Genomic DNA, 13,536 nt, shown 5'->3' on the forward strand with positions numbered 1-13,536 from the left:
TTGGCATTCAGATAATAGAAATGCTCTAGGGAGATAAAAACAAAATGTCATTTTTTCACCAATGTGCCCCTGCGTAAGAAGGTAAAGTCCATTGCTCTGGACAGCTTGTATTAATTTCATTTTTACTGTTACATTTTGATGCCAAAATACATTTTTTCTCAAATAAATATGCACTTGGACCACTAAAGCCAACATAATTTTTACCACTGAATTCAACAAAAGCAAGATTTAGGCCGTGGTGTGGAGCATATCTATGTCCAGTTATTTTGAGAATATAAATTAACATTGAAGCATCCATCTGGCATAGCAGATTGTTTGGTGTACTTCATCCCCTGCTAATTAATGATTAGCTCTACTTGGTAACAAGAGAGTTTCCCACCAGGTTTTCCAGTTTCAGAGGACAGGGAGGACAGGCTGCCTGACTGCAGACTCGACCAGTAAGGGTTCAGTCCTTACTGAAGGACTTTCAAAGGACTGATCTCAGTCCTTTGAAAATCCCACCAATGAAACTGGATTCACTGTAGTAGGCAGCAAATTCCTTGGTGAGAAATCTTTTGGAAAGGAGAGCTGGTTTAATTTATGGTAAAAACCTGCCTTTTTGTGAATGATTTGGAGGTGTCAAAACTCTTCCAATTTGAAAATGTGAAGAAAAATGAAAGAACAAACAAGTTCCACAAATGCCCAGAACCAAGCCCACAGAACAGCACAGGCATCACAGTAAAGGCTGAACACACAGATTGCCAGACTCAGAGAGTCCCCCTTGGACCAGATCACCTGGCAGCAGACAACTGAGCCACTTGAGGCAGTGATGGCAGCCAGGCACCTCACCCCAGCCCTCTTCTGATGCAGCAATGCTTGAGGGACCTTCTCAGGGCCTTGTAAAGCTCACCCTCGCCCCCAAATATAAGCTCACAAGAGTAACACTTGGGATGGAGCCAAGTGGCTCATGCTGCAAGTGCAGAGTGATCACACCACAGGATGGGCAAGGACATTCCAGTGTTAGCCTCACTTCTTACCTCAGCTACTAAGAAAACTTGCTGAAAGCTGAAAACAGAGTTCCATGGCTCTGAAAACACAGAAAGCTCAAGAGATTTGTTTGATACACCTTTGTATGCAACATGCCCTGGGATGCACTTCAACAGGAAACAAAAAAAGAAGTTAATCTGCTGAAGCTCCCATGCCAGGGTATTTCCTGCAGTTCTGGTGGATTTAACCAGTGCTAGATGTTCACCTTCAGTTTTTTCCAACTGCAAACTCGTGCTGCTGCAGGAGCTCCAGAGCCCTGGGGAAGGTGCAGAAGAGTAGAGCAGAGCTTCCCTGCCCTGACTCACTGGGTGCATGTCTCTGCCTGCACTCACAGCGCTGCCTGGGCCCAAAGTGGAGCTTTTCCAACAAACCCAGCAAGTCAAAAGTGCTCGTGCCAGGAGCTGGGGGCTTAATTTACGTGAGATGCTAACAATAAGAAAATTATTGCACAGGAAAAGGCTCTTTAAGCTTTTTTTTGTATCTCAGCTCAGCAAGGTAAAGGGACATGATGATTTTACTCCTCTGAACTGGCCTGTTTGCATAAGCTAAGAAGTGAAAATTCAAAACAAGCTTGAGGATTAACAATTTTTCATAAAAATCCACCTATGTTTCATGGTTTAACCCTGGAGAGCAACTCAGCCCCACACAGCTGCTTGCTTGCTCCCCCCACAGTGGGATGGGGAAGGGAACTAGAAGGGTAAAAGACAAAACTCGTGTGCTGAGATGAAGACAGTTTAACTGTGAAAGCCAAAGCCACACAGACAAGAAAAGCAAACCAAACCAAGGAATTCATTCCCACTTCCCATCTCAGGCAAATGTTTGTAGGGTTCCATCTCATGTAAAGGTGACTTGGAAAAGCAAATGCCATCACTCTGAATGCCCACCCCTCCCTTCTTCCCCCTGCTCTGCATGCTGAGCATGACACCATACCCTCTGGGATGGCCCTGGGGTCAGCTGTCCCGGCTGTAACCTCCCCAGCTTCTTGTGCACCCCCAGCCTCCTCACCGGTGGGGTGAAAAACAGAAAAAGCCTTGTCTCTGTACAAACACTGCTCAGAGATAATGAAAACATCCTCGAGTTATCATCACTGTTTCCAGCAGAAATCAAAACCAGGGTCCTGTACCAGCTGCTGTGAAGAAAACTAATTGTATCCCAGTCAAGACCAGCACATCACATCATAAAAACATTCCAAATACACTTTTTAGGAAATAAATGTAATTTGGAAAGGTAGTTTTCATGAACATTGTATCTCCTCATCAAAGCTGCTAAAAACAGGCCTTAGTGATCTGCACAAGTACTTTAGGGCTAGGACCATCTATCCCAAATCAGGCCTGAAGTTCCTTATCACACTTCAATGTAGTACAAGAACAAACAAAAACCAAAATCAGAAGTCTTTCACAAAACCCCCACCAAACAAAACAAAAACAAACAAACAACCCCTAATGACCCTCCAAAACCCCACAAGTGCAAGTGATCTGCCAAGATCTCAAAAGCCAATGGGATACTCCTCAAAACCGGAATTGATTATATACTGTAGTAATTAAATAAGCAGCCCAGTTCTTTGTCACAGGGCTCCCAATTCATTGCACAGGACCTCCCTGCTGAGAGAGCATGTTGACAACTGTTCATTTTTGAGAAAAGGGAGCTGCTCTCTGTACCTATTTTTTAAATAACTGAAGTTGAAAACCTAGGACTTTTAGCCCCTGGGATCACCATGAAAATCAAAATCTTTTGGGCAGTGGAGAAAGCAATGGGAAGGAGCTTGAGAAAAGGAAGAACTTTTTTCTTCAAAGGCATGGAATGGCATTCAGATGAGTGATTTCCATAAAGCTAGAAAGGTCAGGAACTCTAAAGTACTGCAGCTTTGAGGCAAACCTCTCCCCTCATTTAGCTTTCTGCAAAACCCTGAACCACCACTCATTGCAACATGGTTAACAAAGCAATTGTATTTTCTCCAAATCTCTATCTCAAATAACATGATTACGCAAGACAAAAATAATCAAATAAATAAATAAAGATTCTTAGGCTTGTTTGCAGACAAATCTAAACTGAAAGCCTGGATACTAAGCACAGAAAGAAACTTGCTTTTTAAAACCAGTCTTCCTGTTTCTCAGGGCCCAGCTTCATGGGGATTTTGGCTATTTGGGTATGTCAGTGTTGAAAATGGAATGTCCAGCCAACACCTACCTCATGCATGTGTTCCACAGCTTAACCACTCTTCATGAAATGCTACTGTTCCTTTGGCAACTATTTCTATTCCGAGGTTGTGGTAACACCACTTCTAAAACAGGTGGCCAGCTGTGAGAGGTCCCTGAGCAGTGTTTTCTCTGACTGTGCCTGGCCATGGTGCAGCACTGACCTTGCACACTTGGACAAGTAACTCTAACCAGGCCACTACATCACATTCTTCCCATCTGGCCCCTGGCAAGTCCCAGACTGTTGAGTAGATGCCACCAGCACTTGTCCATGTTGTGCTGTGCTGTTTCTTCTTACTGCACCTTTCTTCTCAAAAGTACAAACTGGCTTTTACAACCTCAATGGCCAAATAGGATAAACTTCAAAGCAGAAGAGATTGCCCTGCAGATCCCTTAGCACAGGCCTGCATTTCAGTGCTGTCTCTAACACAAGTGACACTATACAATGACACTTGTGAAGTCAGTAGCAGCTATTCCAGTGGTGCTCAGGGGCCATGCTGAACAAAGCAGCCTCTCATTGAGCATGCAGGAAGATTTGCTCTTCAGCAGTGCAACCAAAACTCAAAACCTTGCCTGAGAGTCATCTGAGAAGCCTTGAACAAGTTCAATCACTAAGTCAGAGCTCATCCTATTGTTCAGCTGAAGATACAGTTAGACACTCATCAAGCCTTAAAAACCAGTCATTTCTGTATCTTTTCTATAAATTTCCAACTTATGACTGTCAAGGAATATATGACACTGTTTGTGATTCCACTTGCAATAAAATTCAGGACTGATGATTTCTTTTACAGTCACTGATCCTTTCTTAAAGCTTATAGAAATAACCATATGAAGCCCAAGGATATATATGTTAGGCAGCTGAACAGAAAAAGCAAAATAAACACAATGCCTGTGTAGCTGAAGAAGCTTACATAGGAACATAAATAAAAATAGTTCTATTTCTTTTTAACATCTATATCAAGACTTCAAGATTAATTGCATTTTTCGGATGATATATATATACTTGATCTGAGTGAAAAATGCTTATTTTGTAATTTTTTAATGCATGAAAAATTGCCACAGGTGTGTGCAGGCTGTAAAATCTCCCTTGGTATAAAGCTTGTAGGCACACAGCATTATTGTTTTTTAATATATTCTTTATGTATCTTGTCAAAAAACTCTTGAGGAATACCATGAGCACTTTCAAAAAGTTAAGATCTCTGTAAAATATTTATGGAATTGTAATCCCTCTATTTCAAGTATTTAGAATGGTTCAGACAGCCATGATTTCACACTCTGTAGGAGAGATTTAAAATTAATTTGAATTTCTGTTATGTTATTTGTGAGCATTTAAGCAAAACACTACTTCATTCCCACATCCTGCACTACACAAACTGGCCTGAGGCAGCTTTGTGGTGATCCCAGGGACAAAAAGCTATTCTTTGTGATGCTTTACAGAGCTTAGGTACTTATAAAGTAAGTTTGCTGGGTTTATTGCCTTTGAATGCCACACAACCATCTTCAAAGGAATCACCTGACTTTTCTTCTGCCAAAGGGGTCATGGCCCCATGAGAGGCTTGGGGAACACTTCCCCAGTCCCTACTGACAACTTGCATTCCCAATTTATCAAGTTACTTAACCATATACCTAGCTAATAACATTTAAATGGAGTGACTAATGTGCCTGAAGTTTTGCATGGCCTGAGGCAGCCTGATGAACTGGGGATGTTGGGAATGTCCCATGCTGACCCTTGAGCAAAACCAACCATCTAAAACCACCAAGCTTTCAGAAGAGTATACCTTCCCATCAAGACTGTTGGTTACAGGGAGACATTCCCAAACTATCTGGGATTCACACTGCATTGTGGGGTACTGCATTTTCTAATGCATGGCTCCTATCCTTACTGCCTAGACCATGTAGAAATTTTATATGAAGTTTAATGACAAGTGCTTTAATCAGAAGTGCAATATGATTCCTTTCAGCTTTGTCAGTCTTCTGTTACATGAGTGAACCCAAGAGCTGATGTTCCAGTGGTTGTATTAAGGTGGCACTTGGTGAGGATCAATAACCTTTTTATTCCCATACTGCACAGTAGCCTGCCTTTAGGTTGGAATCTCTGTGAAACACTATCACACACTTTTCCACTGAAAAAAATCTACCAGTGCTCCAAAGTTTCCTGATGTAGTTTCTCCCTCTCTTATCAAATTAAGGCAAGAGAGAATATGAAAAAAGAAACAGGAAGAAAATACACAACTTAATTATCTAGAAGATAATGGATAATCAAAGCAAGTCACAAGGCTGAAACAAGACAAATACATACTTTTATATAAACAATAAATATCCATACCATAACCCTCATTACTGAACATCCTGAGGCACAGGTTAAATTGCAATTGCAAAATTATAGCCAGTGAGGACAAACAACCAAATAGAAAATTGTGTCCACACAGACAGAGCTATGGAGTTCAGAGCTTAGCTCCTAATGTTTTGTTGTCATTACATTATGAAGAATAAATTCAAATCTAGGGACTTACCAAACATTTCTAGGCATTTAAAATTTTTTCCTTGCTTTTCTCTTTTTGAAAGATTAAGTCCCATGCTTTCTTACTGAGAGGATGCCAGAAGGAAGTAATTAGCCTTCATATTATGGCTGAAAACAAAGCCCTAAATCACACAACGCTCTAGTGTCAACAGAAGGAGATTAACACAAAATGACCAAAAAACTGCTTTATGGCTGGAACCTTAGTAAAACTAATGGAAAAAATGGTAAAACTAATGGAAAGGAGGCAAAGAGTCTCTACTAGTATTCCAAAAAAATACTAAAGCCAGCCAATGCACAACTTAGTCAACACTGGGATCATCTTGAGATGCTAGTTCAGTGCAGCACTTGGAGAAGCAGAGCAGAAGTTTTTTCCTGGCCCCTTTCCTGACGCCAGTTTTGTTGGGGATGAGCCTTCCTGCTCTCTTGTGGTGAGAAGTACGCAGGGCTGCCACCTCCTCTACCAAGGAAGTGGGAAGAAAACTGAAAGCTCACAATTAGTTCAAGTCCATCCAAGACAAGAAAACCAGCCAACTTACCCGAAAACCCAAAACTTATCCCATGCCTTGCCCTCAGGGGTACTGGTGCCCTCAGGCATAACGGCAGCAAACAAGTTCTTCAGACAGCCCTCCCCTTCAAGGCAGGAGGGCTCTAGCAACTGAGAGGGAGAGGGCAGACAGGAAAGCAAGAGACTCTTATACTTTCAGGAAGAGAAAAAAACATTTGGATAAGCATTAGAACAATATGAAGAGAATCTCTTTAAAGTACAGGAGACTGCTGAACAAGGGCTACAAATCACAACCATGCAGTGACAGCCCAAAACAGTATGATAGATGGTGGTGTTGTTGTTATCATCATCATTTGGGGGCACAGACCCAGCCCCAGTGCAGCAGTCTCAGAGAACTCAGCACGGGGTGGGACACGGGCACTAGCAGGTACATCCCTGGGTGAAGTTCATGGGCACTAGCAGGTACATCCCTGGGTGAAGTTCATGGGCACTAGCAGGTACATCCCTGGGTGAAGTTCATGGGCACTAGCAGGTACATCCCTTGGTGAAGTTCCATGAGGACCAGGAGTCACTAGCACTGGTGGCAGCTCCAGTTTACTGCATCAAATGCAGACAGAGGCAACAGGAGAACTGTAAAGCTGGGGAGACACCAGCAAATCGATATGCATATTTTAAGGTATAGGCATGGGGCTCCCAACACACTGGAAGCTTCTGACTATGGGCTACCCGTGCTCTTTGCACCATTGCCCCTCCAGCTCCCAGAAATGACTTGCTGGGGGAGACAGGATAATATTTTCATTCACTGAGGAGAGAGGAAAGGAGAATGTTGTCCCAGCCCGAGTGGCACAGAAGGTAATAGTTCTGCTCTTCTATCTGTTATTTTAACTAGATAATTTATTCAGCAAGGCATGCCTACTTTTGAGCCCTATTCATCAAGTATCTGTGAGCTCTGGGACAGCCCTGTCCCTTCACAGGCAGGAGCACTACACTAAAACATCACCTGCCTAAAACATCCCCTAGCAGGCTCTGTGTTTTCAGAACTAAGCTTACAAAGAGACCACACTTTCTGTAATATTATCAAAAATTCAACTGACACAAAAATCAAGTTGTGTTTTCTTCAAGCTGATCTCCCCTCAAAAGCTTACTAACGGATTTCTGCCAACAGCTCTATAGATTAATCCACCTCTGTCCCTGCAGCAGGCAAATAAAGCCTTACACAAATCAGCAGAGCAAGATGCTGCACTCAGCAGATGCCAGAATCACACATACTACAAAATACAGCACAGCCAGATGTAAAGGCAAGGAGGCTGCAGATTAAAGTACCTTTTTTGTTATGCCCTTTTATCTTACAAGGTACTTCTGAAATTAACTCCTAGCCTGGAATTTTTTTGACACCATTTCATTTTCAGATTGCAACTCAGATTATTTTGAAGCAAAAGTACCACAGAAAAATGAGCACTGCCATTCATCTTTGCAAAAGGATGGGAAATTAAATTAAGGTCAATAAAAGCAGGTATTAATTTCCATCTCCCAGAATTTATCGACAGTCACAGAATTCCTCAATTTCAAGCTGTGCCAGTAGCATAAATAGAGAAAAGCAGCAGCACTTATCCTGGCACACAAAGCAATTGAGCAAGGTCCATGCTACATTGACCCTGCCATCTGGACAGTGCAGAGGCATCTCCAGCATTATCCTGTATAATCATGTAAAATTGTATTCTGATGAGAGAGGCCAAAAATCCTGAGCTCCAGAGATCCAGCTGATAACAGCCATCAATCAATCTCCCTTTATGGATGCAAGATCACACCCATCACACAGCGGTGCCCATGTCATTGCTTCATAAACACAAACAAATTATCACACTCTCTTGCATATTTTTCAATTCACCAGTTCTCTGGAGTGTGAGAAAAGGAGAAGTTAAGAAGCTGATCCTCTGTCCCCAGTGAAAAACAGAAAGGACTTTGTTGGGGGCTGCTGTATGCGCAGGATTAGGCCTGAATGATTTGCCAAAGGCTTTACAACAAATTGGTTGCTGAGCTAAGAATAGAAGCTAGGAATCCTGGTTCCTGGTGCTGTAGTCACTACACAACAACCCCTGCCTTCTCCCAAAGAGGGCACTCAGGCACACCACCGGACTTGGATGCAGCAAGAGGACACAGTGTCCTTGTGAGGCTTCACTCAGAAATCTTCCCCCAGTTAAAATGCAAGAGCCCTGTGCTGGAAACTATTAAACAGCTGTGGCTTCAGCTCCTGCTTCAGCATTACACACCAGCGTTATCAGCTTCCTTCCTTACGCCAGGAATGCCGCAGGAATTTGCCTTCTGCAGACTAACGAGAAAGAAGAACGAAAAAGATGGTGTGTCTGTGTGTGTATGAAAGAACAGGAGGAAGAGAGAGAGAGAAGATTAAATGCTTTGTCATTATATAGTTCAACCTTCTGAAAACAGACTTAGTAATCCCGGGTCAAGACTGTGACTTGAGTGTAAGTTTTATCATGGCATTGATCTTGCCCACAGTCCTATCACTTATATTGCAAGTTCCCAGCCTGTATCCCAGCCCCTTGCACAGTCTCTGCTCCAAGAAGACTGCTCAGCTACATCTGACAACCTCAGTGCTTCAGCAGCAAAGGCTTCAGCCAGCTGAGCACTTCTTCAAAACACCACATTTTGGGAAGAACCAAATACCTCCAACGCCTGAGATATAAAAGACAAAGGACTCAAAATGAGATTCCCTCAACAACAAAAATACATAAAACCATCTCCCACACACTCTGACTTAACAAGGCTCTGAAGGGCTTGAGGGAGCTAGTAGAACAGTTATGATAAGTTGAAACAAGTACAAGACAAGGAATGAGTGGCAACAGATTGAGGAAGTGTCAGTACAGAACCTGCAGATTCTTTCAAAAGGCAGCTAGCTAGAGACAAACAGCCAGTGAAGGAACCAAAATTGTAATCTGAAAATGTGTAAATAAAATCCACAAAAGCCCAAGCACTTATTTTACTTAAGGACCAACTATGCAAACCAAGAAAACCAGAGTAATTTTGAAAGAAAATGACCAAGGGATATTATGGAGTTCTGAGAAAGCCAGCAATGAACCAGTTAACTGGAATATCAGATAATTCCACTGAAGCCAGTCTCCCACAAAGACGCTTCCCAGTTTTGAATGCAGGCATTACATTCACTAGTTTGGTGCCGTGTAAATATATGACACTGATTTTCTATATGCATCAAGAAGGAAACACACCCTCAGCCAGTGATCTGCAGACTGGGGAGGCCAGAAATGCTTCAGGAGGAAGCTCCATGTGTCCATATGAACACATGAGTAAAAGTACCAAAAGTAACATTACTGAGCTTGTTGCTTCAAATCTGTCACTATGAAAGCCTGGACTGAAGTTTACTACTGGTTTAATAGCAATGTTAGACATAGTGAAGGTATGAAGGCCAAGGTGAAGCAGTTTTGACAGATTTCCTGGGAAGCTCCAGTGCCAGGGCACTCAGTGGATGGGGAAGGGCGTCACCTTCATGGGAATCCACGCACACAATGTCAAAGTAATAATTTTGTGTTGAGGTGAATAAATGGCAGGGGAGGAAGGGGAAGGGAATCTTTTAGATTAAATCATAGGCAAGCTTTCACCACAGCAGAAGTTCAACAGTATGCCAGGGTTTCCAAGCAAATCACTGCTGACCTGTCCAAAGAAAAGCTGAAGTGTAATTTACTGGATTTCTGTAAAATAAGCTTCATTTTTGACTGAGGCTGCAAAAAGCAAAGCTACAACTGCTGTGGAGTTGCAGTTGGTGTGTGAGGCTTCATTCTAGAGCTGTGTGAACACTGGGCAGCATCTTCTACTTGAAGAACTGAACATAAGTGTACTGGAAAAAGCAAGTAACAGCTGAATCTATCAAAAGAGAGGTATAAAGTCTGTCATCTCCAAATACATTAATGTCAATGTAGCCACTGCTTGCAACTGATTATAAAGATTTCTCCTGTTACACGGGCTTAACTTGCTCACTGTCTATAAGAAACCATCTAGTACTGGGCCATGCTGCTGTTAACTTCTTCCTCAACTGAGAGTATTGCCTGGATTACAATAAGCCTGTAATGCTGCCAGCTGTAATATCACCATACAGGCACCTGAAAAAAGGACAAAAGGAGGCTACAAAATGAGCCAAGATCCAATAATTTAATCTTTATCAGATCCTTGCCTCCAAGATGAGGCAAACATTTGGTGAAGATAAAATGACTGGATGGTTTTACCACAATTATTTAAGCAGTAGCAAAGTTCAGACTTTCCTGCTCTAAACAATGGCAGTATAAAGAGGTCAACCCTACTGTCACCTGTACTGAAGGAAATGATCTCTTCACCTGGGCTTAAATAACACATGTCTACAGGAGATGTTTCCTTCAATTAAAAAAAAAAAAAAAAAAAAAAAAAAAAAAAAAAAAAAAAAAAAAAAAGAAAGGCTCAGGCCAATCCCAAAATTTACATGCAGGTTTTCTTAGACTCTTGCACCCTGCATCCTCACTCACCCTCCCAGCATGGCAGTCCAGTATTGCTGAGCAGCCTGAGAGCTGTGCTGAGACATCGTGGGCTGTCCTCTGGGTGAGGCATCACAGCACAGACAGCTGTAAACAAAATATCAATGAAAAAGCCTACTGAAGGTGCAGACCCATGGCTTAAAGGGAGTAAAAATTTCTCTCTGGCCAGACTCCCACAGCAAAGGAGGTCCTGTGCCAGTTACACTCTTAACCGGCATTTTCATGCCCAAGGAGCAAAATAATTTCTTCTTAAACCTCTCCATTAAGAGCCTGCTGAATAGCTGTTCTTTGAAATGATGGCACAGAGCCACCATGGATTTTTTTCTTCAACAAACCATCATTGAACAGAACCTCACAGCCAGAGAGGCAGCAATAAAAGAGGAAGAGGTAAGAGAGTAAGGGTTAGGCAACTATGAAACCAAGTACCTGCATCTTCACACTCACACTTCCCAACAAGCAATGGCTTCAAATCATGGTGGACTTGCAAAAAGATGGGAGCATCAGCTAGCCAGGAGAACAAAAGAATGGCAGAGCCTTGGTAAAATAAAAGTTAAAGCAGCAGAAACCATACATATGAGTCTGCAATGTGATGCTGGGGAAAGAACCATCAGTAATCCTGTCACTTGCTGATTTTCCCAGGCTGAGAAACCAACAAAAAATGCCATGTTGCTTCCAGTCTGCTCATCTAGTTTCAATAGGATGTTTTGTCCTCTTAGTACAGGACTTTCAGTACTCACACATTTCACCACAGACAATCAAGACCTGGCTTTAATATAACATGAATTATCCAAGGATCCCAATGCATGGTATACCAAACAAAAAAGGGTATTTTCCCAGAAACCTCAAGCATACTGACGTCCAATTTGCATGAACAGCGTTTTACAGAAATATTGCCTCTAACTTTAATATTTCAGCCTGGGCCCTAACTCACCAACATCAAAACAGAGAAACTTGTTGACTCTGCTGTGCAGAGAACTGGGTTATCAGGGCACCCCAAGGAGATTTGTAACAAAATCATTGCCTTGAATATTGACATTTCCACTCTTGCATCTGTAGACAGGGCAAAGAAGGAAATAATTCCTGCAAGAGAAAGCTCTGATCAAACCCAGCTACCAAGTCAGACACATTTCAAAACACACAGTAAAGTAAATCATTGCACAGCCATTGTGTTGTATTAAAGAACAGGTTGGCACAGGAGGTTTTAGGCTTTCCAATTCAATTCTATTTTTTCATCTGGCAATGCTTTTCAACTTTGTACAGTGCAAAATACAGTGAACTGGTACAACCTTGGAGTTTGGGCTGAATGCCAATTGTTGGCCCTACAGCAAATGAAGCCAATAAAACAGGACTGACTTGCAACCTGAACAACTGTTTTCAAAGAAAGATGGCAAACTCCTGGAGAAGTGGGAAACACTTTCATGGAAAATAGAAAGCCACACCTGTAAGCTTCAGGTATTTCCTTATTACTGAACTTACCTTGGGGACATGACATACCTACTCAGCATTTTTTTCACTTCTTGCTGCCAAAAGGAGGTGATGTATCTTTTAAGTACATGCAAAGGTTAGTCTCTGTAGAGATCACCATTTTGTAACAACCTTCTGTTTATTAACAAAGGCTGAATGTATGTTTTTCAATACAGTATAGAGAGACCTATATAATTTGAGCTAGACTATTACTATAATTGACAAGAATAGGTGTGTTTTCTCATATGGTTCAGAGATATCACAGTCAGCCAGCATCTTCTCAAAACATGAAAGATGACACTTCATCAGCCATAGATGTGCCAGGCAATGAACCCTGGAGCAGAAGGGTCCTTATTTTAATTCTAGTCAACACTGATCAAGAGATACAATTGTCTTTGCAAGACAGACACAGGAGATGTAAAGCCCGTGTCTCTCGGGCTGTTGAGGGTCCACTCTGGCTAGCTGTGAACCCTGGCCCACACGGTCTTACATGGACCAAAGTAAAAGACAAGAAACGCTCTTCTCCACGTGGGGACGAGGGTGCTCTGTTTATTGGCTTGAGGGGGGACACTTCAGGCTCCGGCGACCCCCCAGGCAGAAAAGAGGACGTTCCCTTCTTGCGGGAGGCTTTTATACCCGAGGGAATGGGGGCGGGGGGAAGAGGACCGCAGCCTGTGGGACACCACTGAGGAGGGGCGAGCGGAGGGGTAACCAGGGGACAGACCGCCAGGGGGTACAGGGCAGAGGGGTGGATGAGGGAGAGACCGTGTGATGGGAGAAGGGAATAACAAACCACGCGATTCAACACAAACCATTCCGCGCAGTACAAGGACCACTCAGTGCAAAACAACAACCAACCAAACAATCTAGTGCAATACAACAAGGAGAGATGAAAACAAAGCAAGTAGTTAAAGAAAGCCACAAAAATGCTCAGGGTTTCATTTAAATCCTGGTGTACTTGTTCTGGTCCATTACAAACAGCCAACCCCACAGTCTGCACAATTCCTGAGACCAGGAGAAACTATGCCACAGCTGCCCGCACTGTTCACATCTGCAAGGAGGCCTATTTCAGTAGGGCACATGCATCTGTTTTCCCCTCCCCTTTTCACAAACTCCCCATTTCAGTCCTAAGCATGGAACAAGTTGGAGATCTCACGTGACTTGCATGTCTGCGCACTCCTAACCACAAAAAGGTGTCCCAACAGGTTTGGTACTCTGCACCATTCTAGGATCTTTCATATCAATGTCTGCAAATGAGGCTGTGGCCACTCTTCCTTCAGAAGAAAT

General features: G+C 42.7%; 1 protein-coding gene across 3 annotated transcripts in view; it reads right to left on the reverse strand.

The window, feature by feature from the left end:
- Positions 1 to 13,536, reverse strand: part of CASTOR2 (cytosolic arginine sensor for mTORC1 subunit 2) — a 129,123-nt gene that overhangs the window by 99,655 nt on the left and 15,932 nt on the right. The window contains exon 1 of one of the 3 annotated variants that reach the window (XM_038158440.1): positions 3,214 to 3,323. The exons of the other annotated variants lie outside the window; for them this stretch is intronic. Coding sequence (XP_038014368.1) covers positions 3,214 to 3,218 — 5 coding nt within the window. The 5' untranslated portion in view covers positions 3,219 to 3,323. Of the gene's footprint in view, positions 1 to 3,213; positions 3,324 to 13,536 lie in introns of those variants that run through there. 3 annotated transcript variants of the gene reach the window in all.

This window comes from Motacilla alba, chromosome 19 (genome assembly GCF_015832195.1).
Source record: "Motacilla alba alba isolate MOTALB_02 chromosome 19, Motacilla_alba_V1.0_pri, whole genome shotgun sequence".
NCBI classification, from domain to species: Eukaryota; Metazoa; Chordata; class Aves; order Passeriformes; family Motacillidae; genus Motacilla; species Motacilla alba.